The sequence below is a fragment of the Salvia splendens genome, chromosome 2 (assembly GCF_004379255.2).
Source record: "Salvia splendens isolate huo1 chromosome 2, SspV2, whole genome shotgun sequence".
NCBI classification, from domain to species: Eukaryota; Viridiplantae; Streptophyta; class Magnoliopsida; order Lamiales; family Lamiaceae; genus Salvia; species Salvia splendens.
Window position 1 is genome coordinate 5,844,041 of NC_056033.1, and position 22,950 is coordinate 5,866,990.

Here is a 22,950-nt window from a genome sequence, read left to right on the forward strand (position 1 = left end):
GTCTCAGTATTCGACCGAACAAGGAGATAGTGGACCCCTGCAGGATCTCCACGACCTACATCATCACCCACGATCTCCACGACCTCTATTACACCCACGATCTATTTAGTGGTATGAAGCAGTTATCAACCCCCCTACCAGGGCTGTAAACCACGATCTTAGTTCGAATTGTATAAATAGAACTGAGATCAGATAGACAAGGGTTAAGCTCTCTAGATCCTGAATCTTATAGCAAATCAGTATTGTAATCTGTAAGCGAGACCAAGCAATACAAATTTGCCCTCTCTTCTTCCCGTGGACGTAGATTTACCTCAGTAAATCGAACCACGTAATTTTCCGTGTTGTGATCGTTTATTACTTGCATTTATTCCCATCAAAAATTCGCCACATCATCATAGAGAATGAAACTCAACAAATTTAGAAATGATACCATTAGTTATACACAAACCAAAATACTAAGCATTAGTAGAAAACATTTCATCTATTATCATATACAGTATATTTGGTTTGTGCTATTAGTTTAAACTTACAAGAAAATACATATGGGATTTATTTTATAAAGACGTTTCCTCTATAATTAAAGACTCATGATATCGTCTTTCTCATGTACTCTAATAGTAAAAGTTTTTTTTTTTGTATTAATTAATATCATTATCCTTTAATTAAATAAACAATCCAACATCAGTTGTGAATGATTATATAATGACAAATTGATAATAACAATGAGTATATTTTGATAGTAAATACGGAGTACTAAACTCTAATTAAAAGTTAAAAACTTAGTATTAAATTACCAACAATTAATACGGACTACTAGTAATTAATAAAGTGCGGATTTTTTCTTGTCATTTGTAAAGCGTTGTTACACGTATCAATCAAATTTGTGAATTATATTATTGTTAAAATAAAGGAAAATCGTTGTAACTTCAAAGTGAGAATAAAAATTCCAGTAGAAGCAACACATTATGAAACTTTTACATCTCGTGAACCAATTGAATGATAAAAGGTAAAGAAAGTTGTGCATTGATTTTGCTTTAAAGTGAAATTTTAGAACCATGATATATGGCTTAAACTTTAAAGTAACGGAATTTGTTTGGAATTTTGCAAGTGATCGTCATCCAAAGGGGGGTGAATTTGTCTTAACTAAATTAATGTATATCTAAGTTGATGAATTGTAAGTAATTAATTTGATCCAACGCTAACTATAAACATGCCAAACTTGTTGTAAAATTATATAGTATAATACTCTATTCGTCTTACAAGAGTATTTATTTTTAATTTTAAGAACTTTTATTCTAAAGAGAGTCCTATTCTTCAAATAATACTTTAATAATTAGTACTACTACTTTTTAGTCTATTTTTTTCTTACTTTATCAATTGTGCATTAAAACTCGTGTTCAGCCAAAAGTGCATACTTTTATGGGACAGAGAGAGTATTACTTTTATAATTAATCTTTTAAATAAACTTTTATCAAATCTATATCAAAATTCCATTTTTAGCATCACAATATTGACATAACATACTGAAGACTTATGTGTATATTCTCTCATGTGAAATTTTCCAAACAAAAAAATTATATGCCTACCTAATTTCCCATAAGCCTTCGATATGCTATGTCATTACTCATTATTGTGATGTTGGAAATTGAATCCACAAATGTTGACATTAAGTTGAAAATATTATAAGAGATTGGGATAAAAACTATATATAACTAACTCGTATTTTTATTAAAAATATATATTTTTTAAAATATTGGATTTCATAAAATTCCCAAAAAAATATCAAATCAATAGATAATAGTCCAAATCCAAAATATTCTTTATGGTTAACAAGTGACTAAGGTTCCTTTACCAATGCCATACAACGACAATTTTAATCCCTTCCCTATAATTTATTAGCCTTAATAAGCGAGACAATTTTTGTTTTTTGTCAATAATACGAAAAATGGGTGTACGTAATCATAGAAATAGTTTTTTTTTTCTGGGCCGCGAAAGATTGACTAAAATACAATTGTATTATTGCAATAATTAATAGTGTTATGGGTAGTCGTCGTTGTCATTAATGTTTAGGGACATTGCTTAATCTACCACACATTTGGTATATTACGTCACTTTTGATAGAGAAGAGACGAAAATATGGCTCAATCGGATTGAGAAGGCTACACCCAATGAGAAGTGGAGTTCAGTTGTAATGATGCATGCCATTTAAATATTAATTGCAATAGCAACAGCAGAAATATTCAATCTCTTACATTGATAAGCGAAACGGAATGATTGTAGTATATAATTTAATAGTAATACCTAGAACAACTGTTATTAACACCAAAAGAAAAAAAAAGTTTACTCTATAAATCTTACAGTAATTGCCTTTTACAATTGATATGAAATGGAGTATTAAGGATTTTAATAATAGATATTCCTTCAGGACTAATGTTCTCATAGGATGGTGATCATAATATGTAACAATTAACCACTTTTTCAGGGCAAATGTTCACGAGCCATTAGAGTCTACAACAATTGATATGAAACATTAAAGTATCTAACAATTGATCCCTCTTCAGGACCAATGTCCTTATTGGTTAGGGTACTAACGTTAGTGTCTATAACAAGCAATCACTACATTCATAATTTCATATAATCTTTACAATCGATATGGGACATTAGAGTTTGTAACAATAAACTCTTATATAAGATCAACATTCTTGTTGGTCACGATACATTAGCGTTTGTAACAACTAATCTCTTCAATATGTGCTCATTACAATCAATGAGAGACATTAGCGTCCATGACAATCGACCAATGTCCTTGTGAGACATCAGAGTATGAACAATCGACCCTCCTTCAGGACCAATGTTCTCATTGGTCACAAGACTTTCGAATCCCCCTTTATACGCTCTCTATAATTGATGTGGACCATTAGAATAGTAACAATTGACCCCCTCAAGATCAACGTCCTTGTGGAACATCATAATTTATAACAATCAGTTTTACTTCAGAGTTAATGTCTTTATTGGTCACAACAAGTTCATTGTTAGATGATACTTATAAAAGCATCAATATTACATACCAAATAAAAGAATTTATTCTAAGAAGATCAAATGATTAAGGAATAGATCATTTGATTTATAAACTTTACACGAAGTTGTCATTAGCAAGAATTTATACTCCCTCCGTCGCAATAAATATGTAACATTTAGTTTCCAGAATATGATTTTATGGAATGTTGTTTTGTGAGTTAATAAATAGGGAATAAAATAAGTGATGAAAAAATAGAGATGGTGTTATTTCTATTTTAAAAATATTTTATTTTTAATAGGATTACCGAAAAGGAAAACGTTTCATTTTTAATGAGACAGAGAGAGTACTACGTAACATTTTTTTAATACAAGTGGGAGGGCAAGGCCCAAAAGGAAAAATCAAACAAATTATAGTACAACAGAGGATCCCATCTTCATCCTTTCATTCTCGAGCAGTTGAATGGAACATTATTATAGATCTTCAGCGTATCGTCCGCCAACTGATTCAATTCACGAAAACAATGGACAACTTTCACGTTCGGAACTTCCTGGATTTAAAACTTAGATGGTGTCCACCAATGTGATGCCCAATCATTTTCTTTTTTCTTACGATTATATTCTTTCGATTTATTACTAAAATATGTAATGAAATAAATATATTTGTCGGATACTAGTTTCAAATAATTTCAACAAATTCATTATACGGGGCCATTTGGCATCTCACAAATTCAACAAACATAGTGTACTTTCTTCATCTCAATTATAGTTTTTTTTTCATATATTTTAAAATATAGACTTATTTCTCACTTTTAAATAGTAAAAATTTGCCTGAACGTAAACAATTTGGAGGGTTTAGTGTTTAATGAATATATATATATATATATATATAGGGAGATGATCAAAATAAGTATGTGTTTAAATCCAGAAATGCAGACCAAATCTTGGCCCTAGGATTAGATGATCTAATGGTCAATAATTAACCAAAAACACGGAAGGTCATAATTAAACAATTTTAGGTCATATTATAATATTTGGGTTTAATGTCATGCTAAGATCGTTTTAGGTCTTGCTTTGTTAGCATGACCTAAAAATTACCTAATTATGACCTAAAAGTGCCCTAATTATGATATTGTTCTGCGTTTCTGTATTTAAATCTAGTTTTGCATAGATCAAAACCTTATATATATATATATATATATATAATTTATGAGGTAAATTGAACAGGTCTTTTTTATTTTAATTTATTTTATTTACTAAAAGGTATCCGAAGTCTAATTTTGAATAATAAAGAACTATATTACCAAGTATTCCCTCCGTCCCAAGTTACTTGAGTCGTATTCCACTTTGGGTTATCTCAAGTTACTTGAGTCATTTCTCTTTTTGACTAAAAACAAAACATCTAATCACACTTACTTTATTATTTCTTTTACTTTAGTCTCTCTTCTATCTCTCACTTTATTCTCTCATCTACTTTATTTAATTTACTAAACACAACTTTCTTAAATCAGGTGTTCAAAAGAAACGTCTAGTAACGTTGGACGGAGGGAGTAATTGTTTTTTACTGAATAAATAAATTGACTAGGATGCTATGCTTGAAGATTCGATTATTTGGAGTTGGATAAGAATTGAAATTCTCAAATTTGTACTCAACGCTCACTAGAAAACGTCAAATTCAAGGGGCCTACGCAGTTCTGTAGAAATAAATGATAGTATAACAGCCACGAAAAGTTAATGAAATAATTCAATTTAGTTGAGTGATATTGCATTTAAGGATATTGGTTAACATTAGTTTTGGATTACTTAGCTATTTGAAAAATGGAATTTTTTTTGAATGCTCTTGCCTTATGACGCGGCGGAATAAACTACCACGCAATTGGTGTCAATTATTTGTGCCGCCAAAGAAATGGGGAAATGAAAATACAAGTGACACAAGATAAATGGTTCTCTTATTTTCGTGACATGACTTAATTATAATAATTAAATTCATGAAGTGTGGATAGAATTAGGATGGGAAATTCCGCTATTGTGCAATGAGAATTTCGTATGACGTGGCAGGGCAGTGGGAAGTCCGTATGACGTGGTAGGAGGTGTTTTTGGGAATTCTGCAGGGAATTCCGCTCCATTGCTGACGCTCTAAGGGCATTCGCAGTGGCGCGGAATTCTAGGCGGAATTCCCAAAAACACCTCCTGCCACGTCATAAGGACTTTTCACTGCCCTGCCACGTCATACGAAATTCTCACTGCACAGTAGCAGAATTCCCACATTAAAAAATTCACAAATTCACAAATTAAACAATTTCCGGAATTAAACAATTTACGGAATTAAAATTTCAACACAAATAGGAAAAAAATTTCATTAAAAAAAGAAAAGTACATTTCACCAAATAAAAAAAATACATTTCAATAATTAAAAACTACATCAACGACGACCCCTACGCTGCCACACTTCTTCAATAATATCGTTATGGAGTCGAACGTGGGCTTATTTTTTACGTATGTCGGCAAATGCACGGACTCGATCGACTTCGTCATGTGGTATCCCCATGCGTACATTGCTAGTGGCCACGCCATGGCTTGGACCCGCAACATCAACTTCATCATTGACCCAATCGGTCAGTGTTAGACCTTCATCTTCGACGATCATGTTTTGTATGATAATACATGCGTACATGATGTCGGCGATGCTGTCAACGTACCACAGCCGTGATGGACCCTTAACTTCCGCCCATCGAGCCTGGAGCACACCAAATGCCCGCTCCACATCCTTGCGCGCTGCCTCCTGACGTTGCGCAAAGTATATCTTCTTTTCATCTGATGGGCACCTGATCGTCTTCACAAAGACAGGCCACATCGGGTATATCCCATCCGCCAAATAATAGCCCATGTTGTGTTGGTTGCCGATGGCGACGAAGTTGAAGGCCGGACCAACGCCCATGCACTAGTTGTTGAAAATGGGCGACGACTGGAGGACGTTGATGTCGTTATTCGCCCCGGCTACTCCAAAATAGGCATGCCAAATCCACAAACGGTAGTCAGCTACCGCTTCAAGGATCATCGTGAGATTCTTGGCCTTGAAACCGGTAGTGTACATCCCTTTCCAGGCAGTGGGGCAGTTCTTCCATTCCCAGTGCATACAATCTATGCTGCCCAGCATCCCCGGGAAGCCGTACTGAGACCCGTGCATATCCAGCAGAGCCTGACAATCTTCGGGGGTAGGCTTCCGAAGATACCTATCCCTGAATATCTCCCTAACGCCCTGACAAAAATACTTCAGACAATCGCGGGCTGTCGACTCGCCGATGTGGAGGTACTTGTCGAACATGTTCGTCGCACCTCCGTACGCCAACTGCCTGATTGAGCAGTGCACTTCTGAATCGGCATGTGGCAGGGTTTACTAGCTGCATCCTCCCGCACCCTGAAATACACGTATCGACGCTCCAATGCTCCAATGATACGCATAAACAGCTGTCGCTGCATCCTAAACCCTCGCCGGAATAGGGTCTCCCCAAACCGTGGCTTCGGCGCAAAGTAGTCCTCGTACAATCGACGGTGGGCAGCGAGGTGGTCGTGGGGTACTATAGTGCGACGATGGATGGGTCGAGGCACCGCGGGTGCCGAGGCCGCATGTTCCTCTCTCGCCGTGGCCTCCCGCACACGTGCCCAAATCGGAGCCATTATGTCTTCATGATGGCCACTACCACTACCACTACCACTACCAGCCATTACTATTATAAAAAAGAAATTTAGAGAGAGAGAAACTTGTTAAAACAAGTGGTGAGAATGAAATGAAGTTCAACGAGCAGTATATATAGACGGTACCAAAAAAATGAAATAAAGTTGAATTCCACGAGAGTCAACGCAATAGCGGACTTCCCCGCGGAATTCCACTTAACGCCGCAGACTGCGACGTCCTCGGGGGAATTCCATATCCGTTGCGGGCATGCACAACGGCGGATGTCAGCGACGGAATTCCCGCACGCCGATGGAAATTCCACCCCAATGGCCGCCATTGCGGATGCTCAAGGATCAAATATTGTGGTCGACACCAAATTGTTGAAACGCGGCATTCCGCCGCGTGGGTTTAGCAACTTGGCCACGTGACCAACCTAATTGAGCTAGGTGCAAATCTAACCTATAAATATTTATTTATGTAGGTTAATTTATCAAGTAAGATATTTTAAAATATTCGAAAAATGTGGTGATATTGGTAAGGTAGATGAAGACAATTTTGAAGAAATGACTGCGAACTTTCCCCATTATTTGGTCATTTTCCCTCTGAAATTACTGAGAAATTTCCTGTGATTTGGTCATTTCTACTATTGCAGGACCATTACCATGATTTCGAAAATTTTATTCGATTAATTCGTTGCAGCAAAATATTATTCTTTATGTTCTGATGCTCGTGTATATGAATGTAGATGTAAATCAATCTTTTATCGAAAAATATTACAGCATGAATTTGTGGAATATTGAATGTGACATGTTATGCCGTACTGGTTTGTTTTGTCACATTTTGGAAAAGAACAAAGGGGATGATGTATTTCCTTTGAACAAGTAATTTCACTTTATAGGTGTAACATGTACACACTTAATCCATGTACAATAATTAATTAAGAGATAAACAAACACGGCACGAATTTTATTGTTTGTTGAATCAATAAAGTGCATACATATGGAGTATATGCTATATGGATAATTGTAGTTTAAATCACAATTTATTTTGCATGATCAATCCATAATTCTTTTAAATTTGAATATAAAATCAATATTTTTTAAATTTTTTGCGGTAAAAATTCGAAACTAATATTCCATCCGTCCCCATAAAGTTTTGTGTGATGGAGGGAGTAAATGATCTTATTTTGGACAAAACAATGTCATTCTGTTTTGATATTAATTACCTATTGTGGAAGTTATGTATAAATTATGTTATTATACTGAAGTTTGATGGTTTATCATCCATAACGCACGCTGTCTGAATATATATACTCCAATTGGAGGGATGAGAGTATTTACTTCATAAAAGAAAGCATATCAAAATAATATTCGAACGAATAAAATAAATAAAGGTCGAAGCCCAATAAAACTATTGAATCAAATCAATATAAAACTGGGCTGTAATTGGGTCAAAAGATGGGCTTCTATTAGATAGTGGAGATTATATGTCGGAACCACTAACAACATCAATTTATTTCATAATTTTCCAATTTGCCACACCAACGCAAAACATGAAATATTTGATATATTTTCAATTTGTCACACTAGAAATATTTTCACTATAAACAAGAAATATATTTGATATATAGTAATCATTAAATCATGTCTATAAACGAGTGATCTAGAGTTCAGTCCTCACGGTTTCTCACACCATTCATGCACGAAAACATTAGTGTACAATCAAACTTAATTAGACAGCCCCTTGAGGAAGATGATTGGGCAGTTCGACTTGATTGTCCAAGGGCATGTACTGAGCCATTATAGCCCTTATCTCCGAATCCATGTAACCCTGCACGCATTTTCCATCTAAATCAAACCTGCTCGCCATAAAAAGTACTCTATCCGTCCCGGGCTACTCGCACATTTCCTTTTCGGCACGGAGATTAAGGAATGAGTGTATAGCAAAGTCAACAATTGCGGCTGTAGGTGATAATTTTTACTAAAAATGGAAATAGTGCAAATAACTTGGGACGCCCAGAAAGGAAATAAGTGCAAGTAGTCCGGGATGGAGGGAGTAATACTCTGTTGAGGCTTACTCGAAGCCTATATTTGTAAAGAGCATAGCCAACTACTCCAGCCAGGCACAACCCTAGGATGACCACCCACATTATGCCCCAACTCACCTCACTAATACCACCACCACCCTCTTTACCTGCACCATATATATTTCCTTTTATTTCCACTTCCTGATAAAATTAATTTGGCCAATCACAGGCAAATTTTCGCTAATATGTATATACTTACTAATACAAGTATCATGTTCATGAATGTAAAGTAGATGGTTTTTGCAACTGCATTCATAACTCCCCCATGTGTTTTTGCATTTGCAATTTGGGCATTGGCATGCTTGCTCTTCCTTGCATTCATCCACATCTAACAAATCATTCATCACCAATTAGTAAAACCAACAAACCCACTATTCTCATTACATAAGATGTTCTTACCTTCACAATCTCTTACACCATCTCCTCTAAATCCCTGTGGGCAACTGCAACCTGATATATGATCATCCTGCAACTTTCACACCACAATCAACAATATTTCAATAGTTCAAAATCAGCCATACTACTCACAGTGCAAGCCGTATACGTTCGACCGTGCCTCTTTTCCTTCCAACACCCTCCATTGCTTATCCCACACCTCAAAGGCCCTGAAGCTGCACAAAGAGATGAGCAAAATGCATTATTCATCACTCTCGCAAGCCCTTTCATGCTGTTATAATACCTTCACAGTGAGTATAGCCATCGCCTACGAACTTAACCCCTTGCACGACCGGGCAGTGGCACACCCTACCCCGGAAAGTGTCCTACAATACTCTTTGCTATTTAGTACAACAACAAACCACAACCACATTAAGTTGAGAAATGAAATAAAATACCCTGCAAGCGGTAAAGTTAGCAGAATCATCCTGCCAGCATCCTCCATTGTTCTGTAGGCACTCGTTCGTCTCCATATCTCGACTCAAGCAAATGGCAGGCTCAGTAGTCTCTTCGAAACCCGAACATATGGCCTTGAGAATTGCTGCTTTTTCCAGCTTGCCTAGATCAAACAATGCACAAAATCATTCTTGTCACATCTGTCATATCACAAAGGCCATTTCTTGCTCTTGATACCTCTATATTGCCGATTGTTTATAACTAGCGTTGGCAGTATAGTCACGTCTCCGCGCGGGCCCTTCCCAACCTGATCACAAATTGCATCCACAAGTTTCAGCCAAAGAAGGCAGAGTAAAGAAAACTAAATCCAAACCTGTGCTTCTTGTTCTGCTTTTAGGACAGGGTTGTCTACGTCCGCCTCAATGTCTCCAATGCACTGATCGATCTTCCTAACATCGTATCCTGTAAAACAAGACTCAATCAGATCATCAAGAACCATAGAAAAACATACTCAAACTTTGGCCTACCAAGTGACTTGATCACTCTATCAGCACACTCTTTGTTATACTTCTTGTCTTTCATGGGACACCTGATCGAAAAGTCTGTCACGTAGTCCCACCATTGCCACGGCTTCCCACTTTCCTTCGCAACCTTAAAGAAACACGCCTGCCTCAGGTTTTGGACAACCACATCCTTGCCATCATACCCTCTGCTGAAGTCCTGCTCGGGGTCAGGATCGCAGTACCTCCCATAGTTTATGCACTGCGACTTGCACTGCTGGCTCATGATGAACGCCACGGGACAGTACCACGTGATGTAATGAGGAGTGAACTCGGTGTAGCCCTTCCGCTCAAGAATCTGAGCAGCCCCTTTGAAATTCATCAAAAAGTTCAACTGGCTCTCACACTTTGGGCCACATTCGTCGTTGCTATTAGTCCAAAACTCATACTCAACTCGCTCATCCGGGTGTGGGAGAGCCTCTCTCCAATCAAGATTGATGCTCACAAGCTCCCCTTTCGACAACACTTCTTTGATCCTATCACCTAGCCCTTTGCTGATCAATGCTGAAGGAATGCTTATGTTTTGGAGGTAATCCGGCTGCGTGTCACCATTCTCGGGTGTGTCCATTGTGATCAGAGGCTCGACTCGGTCATCTGCAACGAGGATGGCCGCCACGCCCACTTTCTGTGCGTTCCACGCCTTCAACGTAAAATAGCATTCTGCCACACAACATTCAAGAATGTTTAATACATGCAAAAGGAGTATATATGTAATGAGGTGGAATAGATATCTGTATCATATTACCTCCTCGATCTGCAAGGAGGAAGACGGGGATGCCACCGGGCTTGTTCTTCCACGAAACGTCAGAGTCTTTGAAAGGCTTGCAGCCCTTCTGATTGGATTTGGGGTAGAATATTGAGCCAACCATTGTTCCTCCATATTGAGGCACTCCAAAATTTCCTATTGCACATTCATAGACGCCTTTCACTGACTCAGGTGATGTCACCTTCAAATTGTTCTTCTCCACGAGGAAAGCTCCCCAACACATTGATCCAAACATTAACACACAAACACACACAAAAACGCTCACTTTTTCTCTCATCTTCTTCTATCAATGTGTATATCTTTTAAGATTCTCACTTTCAATCAAGAAGGAAAGAGCCCTTTTTCTCCAATACTCCGATTTTACATCAACAAAACAAATCCCACAAGTGCAATATAATAAAGTTTGAATCTTTAATTCTGAAGACTGTTTTCTGAATGAATATAAACAAGAGAAACAGATCAAGGAGATAGATTTTGTATTTATTAATTATATGCTCAAGGCATGAATGTATGATTAAAACTCAAACTCAACGAGTTCATACATGTAGAACTATTTTTATTTTTATTTTTTTAACAGCTGCAAAGACACTAATTTAGGAGCGTGAAAACAGTATGCATGTAGATCTAAGAAACCGCAGTTAGTTGATCAGGTCTAAATCGGGAATAGTTAGTTGGTCAAGACCTGAACACAGCAATTAAAGTTATCATTCACACTGAATTCTTTAGTATTACATGCTCATTTATCTTGAAACCAAATCTGTTACACTGAATTCTGTACAATTTTTGTACAAATTAATAATAATGTTGAGATTGTGTAATTGTTGTACTACTTAATTCAAAGAGTTCTTTTAAATAAAAAACAGAAACATTACAACAAAAACATTCTCAAATAAAATATTACTATTATGTACTACTAATGATAATGATAATCTGCCTCTGATTTTCCAGAGGAAAAACAGAAATGGCGATGAAAAATAGTATCCAAAATCACTTCAGTTCTCACTCATCATGCTTTCTTCTTTCACTTCTTCAGACTGATTCTTGGCCTGAAAAACAAACACAGCAACTAACTCACAACAAATTCCATTTTCAATTTCGCAGCTGAATGAATCAATAGATGAAAGTGAGAAACAAAAGATAAACCCTAACCCCCAAAATTGCACTTGCCTTGAACTGATCCTGCTGCTGATTCATCCTCTTCGCTTGCTCCTTCTGCCTCAACGATCGAATCGGCGATACGCTCTACACATTTCCACCAACAATCAGCTCCGAATCAATTCGACATTTATCAAAAGTGTTAACTATCTACAATGCATACCTTGCAGGAAAGCTTGATCTCCTTCAATCGGAAGAGGCGATCGACCTCAATCTCGAGCTGCTTCTGCAGCATCCCTCTATCGACGATCTCCTTCATCTGCGAATCGAGCAGGAGCGCTCTCTCTCTCAGCATCTTATCGGTCTTCTCCTTATCGATCCGCAGCCGCTCGACCTTTTCCCGGATTGCGTTCAGTTCCTCCGCGAGAGAAGCATCGAAGGAGTCAAACTCGATCTGAAATTGGATACGCTCCTTTTTCACAGGGGTGGAGTAGATATTCTCCTTGTTACTCTGATCGATTTCACTCCAAAAAACAGCTGCGTGATTTGGATTTGGATTTGGATTTGGATTTGGTTTTAGGTTTGTGGCGGAAGGAGTCGCCGGAGAGTTCTTCGGCTGGAGCGGTTTGCGGCCGCTGCTCGGGCGGTGGTGCATCTTGTGGCCGGAGATTGGGGATCGAGCTACCAGCATTTTATCTTCGAAGAATGTGATTGAGATTGTTGGTGAGAAGAGGAGTGGTTAAGAACATAAAAAAGAGTGAATGAAGAGGATGAAGAATGAATGGATTTGAATTTTTTTAAAAAAAGCAACGGCTAGTTATGTGGGAGTTGGTCATACAAAATTAAATGATTCAAATTCAAATCAAGATTAACTACTGATAAATCAATACTTCGTCCTATCTCATTCAAGATCACCATTTTCTTATATAAAACATAATTTTAGATGAAAATTTTGAGTCCAATAAAGTAGAGAAAAAAATAGTGAAGTATAGTAATGAAGGGCGATTATAAATATAGAAACGTGATCATTTTGAATGACACTAAAAAGGTATTTTTACATTTTCATTCTGAATTTTACTTTATGGTTCTATTCAATTTTTGACATGTTATGAAATGCATTTATTGTGCTTATCATTTATTCAAATTTAAAGAGATTTGTAATGACAAAATAAAAGGAATTTAGCGCACTTTGTGATCATGTGATTTTTGCATGTTTTTTACTTTTAGTGTCTATCCATTATTGATTATTTTGTTAATTAATGTTCAAATCATGATATAATGTGTAACTTTTATAAAAAAGAAAAGATAAATGTACCAATTGTACATGTACATAGTATCCTTAAATTTTTAAATTTAAATAAATTAATTAAAAATTAATTTTGTCATTTATCGTATTATATGTAGCAATAAGAAAGAAGTGATATAAAAATTTTATGTCAAATCGTAACATGATTATTTCGAGCTTGATTCAAATTAATTATACAATTTTTAGTAAAAAAATATTTTTTTACTTGTTTATACAAATATTTAAATTAAAATTTCAATTTTTTTTGAAGTGTTGCAAAATGATTAGTATGAAATTTATTTTAAATCAATTAATATTTATAAAACAATTTTCAATGTTAAATGTTAAAAAGAGTTCGATTATATACGTACAATTGTACATTTATCACTACGTGGTGACTATATTGTAGGGTTTAATTTACTATTTTTTTATTTAAATTTAAATATGAAGATTATAGAATCATTATGATATATCCAATACTTAATCCGTCAACAAATATTTGTCTCATATTTTCCTTTTCGGTTTGTTTAGAATCCATAGCATATTTACTTTTACTGTTTTTGGTAATTGGACTAGCAATCTATTTACATTTTATTAACATATAATTCATATTTCAAATAAAAGTAGAACTCACACTTTATTAATATTTTCACTTATTTTTTAAAACTTATGTCGTGTCAAAATTGGTCGAATATGCGCGATAGTATTATTTTTTTAGTAAGAGGCTACACTGAATATTATGATAGCTATTTGGACTAACCCTTGTGACAATTTACTCTAGTTGAATAAGTTAACCTCATCATAAAACTAGCCCAGCCCAAGAAAAGGGAAAATGTAAATAGATTTATATCAATTTTTAGTTTGTTTTATTATTACAATTGAATCTTGACTAAGACTGAAAACAGTTTTTTTTTTTCGAAAATAATCCGACTCATGGTAGTGATTGACCTCGGCTAATCGGCTGCTTGATTTTTTTTTATTTTTTTTTCTGATTTGTGTTGTGTACTGGCTAGTTGAGTTTTATAATTGTATTATTACTATTATTATTTCTTATTATATTTCAAATAAAATAATATGATTAACAAATATACTAATGCTTAGGCCATCCACAACGCTGTTCCTATACCGTTCCTATACCGTTCCTTAAACCACTATTTGAGGGCCCCACTGTACTTTTTTACTCCATTCCTTAACTAAGGAACGGAACCTGCAACCCTCCGTTCCTTAACCGTTCCTTAACCGTTCCTTAAATTACTATTCATTCTATTTCAATTTTTATTTTTATTTCCAACTAAATTAAATTAAATAAACACACTACAAACATACTTTATTAAAAAACAAACATACTTTATTAAAAAACACACAATATTAAAAAAAATTACAACTTAAACTTAAAAAAATTAAAAAAAACACACAATTCAAATCCTAAAAAAATAAAAAACACACAATAAAAAACACACAATTAAACGTGGGAAAATAAAAAAACTACTCCGCCGGCGAATCATCCTCCGGAGGCGGTCGAGGTTTAGGGGGAGGGGGAAGACCAAGTAGTCCTGCCATATGCACAATTCCGTTCCACCAGGCCGTGAATTGGGCGTACGAGAAGCGGGAAGTGTCCGCCATTGTGGCGGTTATGTACGCCACCATAAGTGTGTTCGAGCCTCCTTGTGAGCCCGATCCCGAGGCCGACTGGCTTGATTCTCCTCGGCCCTTCCTCGCTCTAGCCGCTTTCGCCGCCTTCGTCCCTTGCGGACGACGGCGCCCACGGCTAGATCCCTCGTACTCGGCGGCCGTAACCCCAACCTCCTGCGTGCCACGATCACTGGGCGCATCGGTGTCACCAGACGAGTACTGGCCGCTCGTCGTGTGCTTCGTCCGCTTTGAGGTTGATCCCGAGCTGGAGCGGACACCACCGGCCCACCTTTCCTCGTCCTTGACGAGCTGCCAAATATCAACATATTTGAACTGTACACCGGTGTCCTGGTGGAAGGCGCGCATAGCCGCCCTCAGTATGTCGGCGCCCGAAGCTCCGCTTTGGTAGTGCGCCGCTTCGGAGGAGTAGATCCCGCAGAATTTTTTGACCTGTAAATCGACTCGGCCAAAGTGAGCACGAAGCATTGTATATTTGCGCTTCCGGGCCCCTTTCGGCTTAGTCTCGTGGTAGACATCACGGACCTTTTCCCAGAAGCACTTGGCGGCTTGTTGGTTGCCGACGATGGGATCATATGAGACGGTGAGCCAGGCGGTGTACACCGCCTTTGTTTCTTCGTTGGTGTAGGGATGCCGGCCCAGATCCTCCGGCTCCTCCTCCTCATCCTCCTCGGGTGCCTCAGACGCAGCCCTGTAGCTTCCACCGCCTCGGCCTCCTCCCTGAGTGGGTTCAACGGGGATATCCTCCCGAATCTGGGACAAACCCTGGGAAAGCCGCGAGCCGGAGCCTCGAGCGTAGGCATCCACATCGAAAGTGGGTGGTTGGTACCCACCCGGCGTCGCCGACCCCTGCGTGCCCGGCGTCGATGACCCAGAACCACCAAGTGTGTTGTACATGGTCTCCCAATCGCCGAACGCGTTGAGATCCCACCCTCCGGCGCCGCCACCACCGTAATTGCCGTCGCCGGACATTTTTTGAAGAGATAGAATATGAAAATTGGAGAGAAATTGATGTTGATGTAGGAAGAATAGATGTGTAGTTGTGTATAAAATGAATGAATTAGGTGTATTTATAGAATAAGAAAATAAAAATAAAAATTAAAAAAATTAAGAAAAAGTTAAAAAAAACGGTAATGTTACCGTTTAAAAAAATTTTTTTTTTTTTTAAAATTCGATTTTTATAAAAAAAAATAATTATTGCGTCATTGCTGACGTGTCCCACTCGCGGGCCGGCGAGTGGGAAGCACGCACGCACGGGGATCGGCCACGTCGCCCAGGCGCGTGGCGGCTTGTTCCGTCCCGCGTTACGTGCCGTCGGCACCCGGCACGGAATGGGAACGGGACGGGAGCGGAATGCAGCGCCGCAACGCGTTCCGCGGCGAAACCGTTCCGGCGGAACGGCACGCGGAACGGTTTCGGCACGCGTTGCGGGTGCTCTTAGGTCGTCTCCTTCATGCAAGCCAACATGCAATTGAGTAGCTCCCATATAGTGCAATGGGTCACATCGTGTTTAAGGGAGTATTCATTTAAAAAAGTGGAGTACTTTTTAACTTTTGGTTGTGGCTGGTTTCGCAACTTGACTGCTACCAAATTTCATATACTACTAGTAGTTATATATTAATGATAGTAGTAGTTCATTAAAAGAACATTTCATTATCCTCACAATTCATTGTTTTCCTGACATAGACATTGCGTGACTCTTTCAGCATATCATCGACAACCATTATACTAGTAATACTATAGTATATAGTATTACTCTTTTAATATGTTTACGTTTTACACATTATGTTCCATTTATGGATGGTATGCTTAAGGGGAACAACTAATTAGTTTATATACTGCACTATTATTAGCCATCGATTTGCCTTAAACAATTACCTTAATTCATTATTATTAGCCATCAATTTGCCTTAAACATATCAATCCTTTTCCCCTAAAGCGTATGCAAAGAACTCTCATATGCACAAAACGAACACTTCTATCTGTTTAAATCTTTGGCCAAATTGTCGAAAAAATCATCAAAGTCAATCTTGGAACTTAAAAAAATAAACCAGTTATATTATAAATTTCACATTTTTGTCAATTATTCCATAATCTTGAATTCAGGGAAAATTATGTATGATATGACATACGGAAAATATTATGTGAACAAAATGTTCGGCCATGTATATAAACAATGTCATTTTAAATTTTTAATACATTTAGTCAATCATGTCTTTAATTTTACTTATTCACATGCCACATCAAAAAATTTCATTACTAGACAATTAAGAGAAATACATAAACCTAACATTTGTAAAAGTTGCAAGAACAACTAGAAATTAACTTGTTTTTTAGACAATTTGCCTGAAATCTTTTAAGCTACTCCTTGACAATGGAGCTTTGAGTTATAAGGTTACCCACTCAAAGTCCAGTCTACACTAGAACACAAATTTACCTTCTTTAATCCCTGAAAACAACAGAAGAGAAAAACACAAATCTCTTAGACAATAAAATAGTAGTAGTAGTAGTAGTAAAGAAGCAGGATTTTCCGACCAAGAATTAGTTAGATTGAAGTAATACTTGGTCGCAGTTTCTTGCAACTTGATTTAACTTTCTTAGCATGCTTCTGCTGATCAAACCTTTTACCCCTTCTCTCTCTCTCTCTTGCTCCTACTAGTATTATATTTGCCTTGCCATAGATGATCATGAAATTCATTACCACATTCACTTGATAACAAATTTTGTTTATCTTTTTGCCATGAGAAACATCATTCAACTTCTGGGAATTATCACTATTTGCTTCTTAACTTATAACCTAATCGATGTCAAATCCCAAAATCAAACAAACTACGTCCCAATTGATCAGATTTTCTTGAACTGCGGAGGCCCAAATTCCACCGAATCCGACGGCCGAAAATGGATCTCCGACACCACCTTCTCTCCCTCCACCACCGCAACCGCTGCCACCGCCGCCACACAGAAGCCCGACGTCAGTCAAGTCCCCTACATGACCGCCCGAGTCTCCCGCTCCAACTTCACCTACACCATCCCAGCATCCCCAGGCCGCGTCTTCCTCCGCCTCCACTTCTACTCCGCCGCATACGGAAACCTCACCGCCGCCGACGCCCTCTTCTCTGCCACCTCCAGCGCCTACACCCTCCTGAAAAACTTCAGCGCCGCGCAGACCATGGAAGCTCTCCAACTCACTCACATGGTGAAGGAGTTTTCCATTAACATTCCCGCCGGAGAAGAATCTCTCACGGTCACATTCGCGCCGGCTTCTGATCACACCAACTCTTACGCTTTCGTGAACGGGATCGAACTCGTGTCGCATCCCGACACTTTCGCCACTGCGTCTGCTCTCGCAGTCGGTCAATCCAGTGGTTTCCAGATTGACAACGCGACGGCCTTGGAAAACGTCCGCCGCCTTAACGTCGGAGAAAACGCCATCAAGCCGTCCGACGACAACGGACTTTTCCGGTCGTGGGGAAACGACGATGATTACTTGTTCGGCGCGGCGCATGGTGTCGTCAGAAGACTTGATCCCAACGTGACGGTGGCTGCGCCGGTAAACTACGCGGCGCCGCTGGGTTTATACACGACGCTGAGATCAATGGGGCCGAATTCGTCTGTTAATCGGAATTCAAATCTTACTTGGTACTTCAAAATTGATTCTGGATTTTCATACCTTGTTAGGCTTCATTTCTGTGAGATAAGCGGCGATATATATAAAACGAATCAGATTGTTTTCACCATTTTCTTGAACAAACAGACTGCGGCGGCGGTGGCGGATGTGATCGCCTGGGCCGGCGGAAATGGAGTTCCGATTCACCGGGATTTTGTGGTGTTCGTCGCTACCGGTCCGTCGCAGCAGAATCTTTGGCTGGATTTGCATCCTTATACTGCTTCGAGTCCTCAATTCTACGACGCGATCTTGAACGGATTGGAGATTTTCAAGATTAATGACAGTAGAGGGAATCTCGGTGGCCCGAATCCAACCCTAACCCTACCCGAATCCGACGCTCCTTCAAGCAATAAACCGCCGTCTAAGAATCACTCCGCCGCCATCGGAGGAGGTGTCGGCGCCGGAGCTTCCGCTCTTCTAGTGGTTGTAATTGTAATCCTAGTTGCTCGCCGCCGCCGAAATGCCGCCGCCGGTGAAGAAGATGGGTGGCTCACTTTATCAAAGTACGGCAATTCACCTTCGTTATTTTCCGGCACCACCACCACCACCGCCACATCAATCGGCAGCAGCCTCCCTTCGGGACTCTGCCGCCACTTCTCCTTCGCGGAGATCAAAGCTGCCACAAACAACTTCGATGAGGCTCTCCTCCTCGGCCTCGGCGGCTTCGGAAAAGTCTACCGCGGCGAGGTGGAGATCACCGACGGCACCACCACCAAAGTCGCCATCAAACGAGGGAACCCTCTCTCACAGCAAGGGGTGCACGAGTTCCAAACAGAGATCGAGATGCTGTCCAAACTCCGCCACCGCCACCTCGTCTCCCTCATCGGATTCTGCCAAGAGAAGCACGAGATGATCCTCGTGTACGACTACATGTCGAACGGGACCCTCCGCGAGCATCTCTACAACGCCCCGAACCCCGCCACCCCGGCCCTCTCCTGGAAGCAGAGGCTCGGGATCTGCATCGGCGCGGCTCGGGGACTGCACTACCTTCACACGGGAGTGAAACAAACCATCATCCACCGCGACGTGAAGACCACAAACATCCTCTTAGACGAGAAATGGGTGGCGAAGGTGTCCGATTTCGGGCTGTCGAAAACAGGGCCTTCGATGGAGGACACGCACGTGAGCACCTTAGTGAAGGGGAGCTTCGGGTACCTGGACCCGGAGTACTACAGGAGGCAGCAGCTGACGGAGAAATCAGACGTGTACTCGTTCGGGGTGGTGCTGTTCGAGGTGCTGTGCGGGCGGCCGCCGCTGATGCGGAAGCTGCCGAAGGAGCAGGTGAGCCTGGCGGAGTGGGCGCGGCGGTGCTACGAGGAGGGGAGTCTTGGTGGGATAAGGGACCCGTGTCTGGTGGGGAAGATAGCGGCGGAGAGCTTTGAGAAGTTTGCGGAGACGGCGGCGAAGTGCGTGGATGAAGTGGGGGCGGAGAGGCCGTCGATGGGGGATGTGCTGTGGAATCTGGAGTTCGCGCTGCAGCTGCAGGAGAGCGCGGAGGAGGGACTTGTGGTTGTTGCCGATGATTTCGATTTGTCGAGGAGTGTTGCTAGTCTGGACTCGAGTGGGGCGACTCCGAGTGCTGTTTTTTCTCAGATTATGAATGCGGATGGGCGATGAACTCATTCTATGCTGCATTTCGACATTGTATGCACCTGTGTTTTTATGTTGACTCAGAATATTGACTCGTCTGTTGTCACTTGTAGAGTATCTCAATTCTCAGACTCTCGGTATCGGTTGTGGCATTTGCGATAGGGCTGCAAGAGATACGGGTAATTAGAGAAAATTTAAGAAAAATGAATGAGCGAACCATAAAATATACTCCCTCCCTCTGTCCTATAAAAATATATGCACTTTTTTAATTTGTGATCGTGCATTTCTTCTTACAAATAGTGTGGTGGGCATTAAGTATTACGGAATAGTAAGTTGTAGGAAAAAGATAGAGACAACTAAATACAATAAGATAGCAACAGAGACAACTGCAAAGACTAGAGACCTATTTTCATACCAGAATTCTAGGAGGTAAGAATTTAATTATTTAAATTAGTTCTAATTCACAAATTGAGAAAAGCATGTATGCAAGTAAAAAAGGGGAAAATCACCATTAATACAAATAAATTACCGGTATTAAATTTGTTAATAAGTATGTAAAATTTTGGAAGCTCAGCCAATGCGACTATATTATATGCTATGAATATTTAATTTCATTTGTTGATCTGATCCAAGTATTAAATTAAGATTGACTTGGTCCATAATTTCTCCGAATTTAGAGGCCTTCAAATTCTCATCACGTTGTTTGCGGCATAGTTTTCTCTCTCCCCCTCAGTGTTTGCTATAATGCTTGATTCCCTTTTCAATGAAATGGTAAAAATCAAGAAGTGATCAAGAAGAAAAGCAGGCAAAATGAACGACCAACAAGTGTCGAAGCAGATACAGCAGATGGTGCAGTTCATCCGCCAAGAAGCCCAAGAGAAAGCCAACGAGATCACCCTTTGCGCCGAAGAGGTTGCTTTTTCTCCTCAATTTCTTACCATACTATCTCGTAAAATACTCACGATGCCTACACACAGGAATGCAATATCGAGAAACTGCAAATAGTCGAGGCCGAGAAGAAGAAGATCAGACAGGAATACGAGCGAAAGAGCAAGCAGGTTGACATTCGCAAGAAGATAGAGTACTCGATGCAGCTCAACGCCTCGCGCATCCAAGTGCTTCAGGCGCAAGACGACGTCGTGAACGAGATGAAGGACGCTACTCGGAAGGAGCTCCTGCAAGTTGCTGGTAAAAAGACCTCATACAAAGGTGATACTGATAGATGGAGTATTTATTTATTTTGTGCATGCTAAATAAAAATAGTCTCATTTATGAACGAAAATATGGTAGATGAAGTTTCCACAAATGAAAATAGACTAATTTTGATGGACATATCAAAATGAAAATATGAGACTGTTTTTCGTGAATGGATGAAATATTTTTTATTTTAAATCTCTATTGAAAGGTCTTGTCAGAGCGTTGATTATTCAGAGCTTGATGCGGCTCAAGGAGACTTCGGTGCTGTTGAGATGTAGAGAAATGGATGTGAGTGTAGTGAATTCAGTGTTGGAAGAAGCGAAGCGTGAGTATGCAAAAAAGTCGGGACTCGTGGTCCCGAACGTCGTCGTTGATAAAGTGTATCTGCCGCCTCCACTTACCGACAACAGAAACTCCATTGGTCCTTCTTGGTTAGTTAACTATGGTGGCGTTCGGTTGCCATGACTAATATCATGAGACTATCCATCTAGGATTAAGTTGTGAAATTATTTTAATTGGAGGGGGGGCTATGACTAATTATCATGAGACTATCCATCTAGGATTAAGTTGAAGGGTTCAATCTTATGAACCAAACATGATACATATTTAATCATGAGATTTAATCTTGACAACCGAACACCCCCTATATACACTATCATCTTACAACGGATTATAGAGTAACAAAATTTGTCTCACGTCTTAAATTGTTAATAGTTCTGGAGGGGTAGTTTTGGCTTCCCACGATGGCAAAATAGTATGTGAAAATACCTTGGATGCACGATTAGAACTTGTCTATCGCCAGAAACTTCCCGAGGTACGTATACTTCATTAGTTCTATTTAAAGTGATATATTTTTAAAAATGAAAACTCTACACTCCCTATTTTCTCTCATATTTTATTATCTTTTCACGTCATTAAACAATACTTGCTATATAAAATTTAGTGAGAGAAAAAAAAAGAAATGTTCCGCTTTATATTAGACATAGGAAGTAATAATATCCTTGTCACATGCATCATCTTAATCTCAACTCTTTCTTGGTTGCAGATACGCAAGCATCTCTGTGGCTAGATCAAAGCACTACAAAATTCAAGATTAATAAGTGGATTTGCATCATTTGTTCGTGTTGGAAATAAGAAACAAACAAGACTAGATCTCAGAGCTTATGCAATCAGTCGACAGAAATGTGCCTCAATTCCTTCATACTATAAAGAAACGAAATGTAACACTTTTGAAATATTACAATTAATACGAATACAATGATCTCTAGTCTCTGCTATTTCCTCTTTTTGAATTGCAATTGCGCACACACTACGAATGTGGACATTAGAAAAGGAAAAGAAAATAAAGCGAGTTCGATATAATATGTCACACCTTTAAGAAAATGGTGTAAATGAGTCATTTTTAAATTTTAAGGTTGATTGTACTAGTGTCAAACAGGCCCGTCCCTTGGCCCGTGCGGCCGCACAGGGCCCCCAATTTTCAGGGGCCTCTGAAATATTTCAGCCCATATACATGTATTCCTATTTTTTCA

At 39.2% G+C, this 22,950-nt stretch overlaps 4 protein-coding genes across 5 annotated transcripts; 2 read left to right on the forward strand and 2 right to left on the reverse strand.

Moving 5' to 3' along the window:
• Nucleotides 1-8,285: 8,285 nt before the first annotated feature.
• On the reverse strand, nucleotides 8,286-11,211 carry LOC121769826 (vacuolar-sorting receptor 1-like). Its single transcript, XM_042166592.1, has 11 exons — nucleotides 10,914-11,211; nucleotides 10,136-10,828; nucleotides 9,982-10,070; nucleotides 9,846-9,915; nucleotides 9,611-9,771; nucleotides 9,457-9,538; nucleotides 9,306-9,388; nucleotides 9,177-9,243; nucleotides 8,977-9,105; nucleotides 8,769-8,884; nucleotides 8,286-8,521 (listed from the first exon to the last, which is right to left on the reverse strand). The coding sequence occupies exons 1-11, from the start codon at nucleotides 11,209-11,211 to the stop codon at nucleotides 8,423-8,425; spliced, it is 1,887 nt and encodes a 628-aa protein (XP_042022526.1). The 3' UTR covers nucleotides 8,286-8,422.
• Nucleotides 11,212-11,629: 418 nt separating this feature from the next.
• LOC121770664 (high mobility group B protein 6-like) lies at nucleotides 11,630-12,827 on the reverse strand. 2 transcript variants are annotated; one of them, XM_042167431.1, is made up of 3 exons: nucleotides 12,253-12,827; nucleotides 12,084-12,176; nucleotides 11,630-11,980 (listed from the first exon to the last, which is right to left on the reverse strand). In XM_042167431.1, the coding sequence occupies exons 1-3, from the start codon at nucleotides 12,718-12,720 to the stop codon at nucleotides 11,927-11,929; spliced, it is 615 nt and encodes a 204-aa protein (XP_042023365.1). In that variant the 5' UTR covers nucleotides 12,721-12,827; the 3' UTR covers nucleotides 11,630-11,926. The 2 variants fall into 2 exon arrangements, with proteins under 2 accessions (XP_042023365.1, XP_042023370.1); XM_042167436.1 differs by having other exon boundaries at nucleotides 12,102-12,176; nucleotides 12,253-12,825.
• Nucleotides 12,828-17,316: 4,489 nt separating this feature from the next.
• LOC121785402 (receptor-like protein kinase FERONIA) lies at nucleotides 17,317-20,520 on the forward strand. The gene has a single exon (XM_042183817.1). The coding sequence runs from the start codon at nucleotides 17,705-17,707 to the stop codon at nucleotides 20,246-20,248; it is 2,544 nt and encodes an 847-aa protein (XP_042039751.1). The 5' UTR covers nucleotides 17,317-17,704; the 3' UTR covers nucleotides 20,249-20,520.
• A 276-nt stretch (nucleotides 20,521-20,796) lies between these two features.
• Nucleotides 20,797-22,612, forward strand: LOC121785429 (V-type proton ATPase subunit E-like). Its single transcript, XM_042183850.1, has 5 exons — nucleotides 20,797-21,133; nucleotides 21,199-21,430; nucleotides 21,627-21,849; nucleotides 22,133-22,232; nucleotides 22,464-22,612. Exons 1-5 carry the CDS (start codon nucleotides 21,032-21,034, stop codon nucleotides 22,485-22,487), a joined length of 681 nt encoding a protein of 226 aa, XP_042039784.1. The 5' UTR covers nucleotides 20,797-21,031; the 3' UTR covers nucleotides 22,488-22,612.
• The last annotated feature ends 338 nt before the right edge of the window (nucleotides 22,613-22,950 follow it).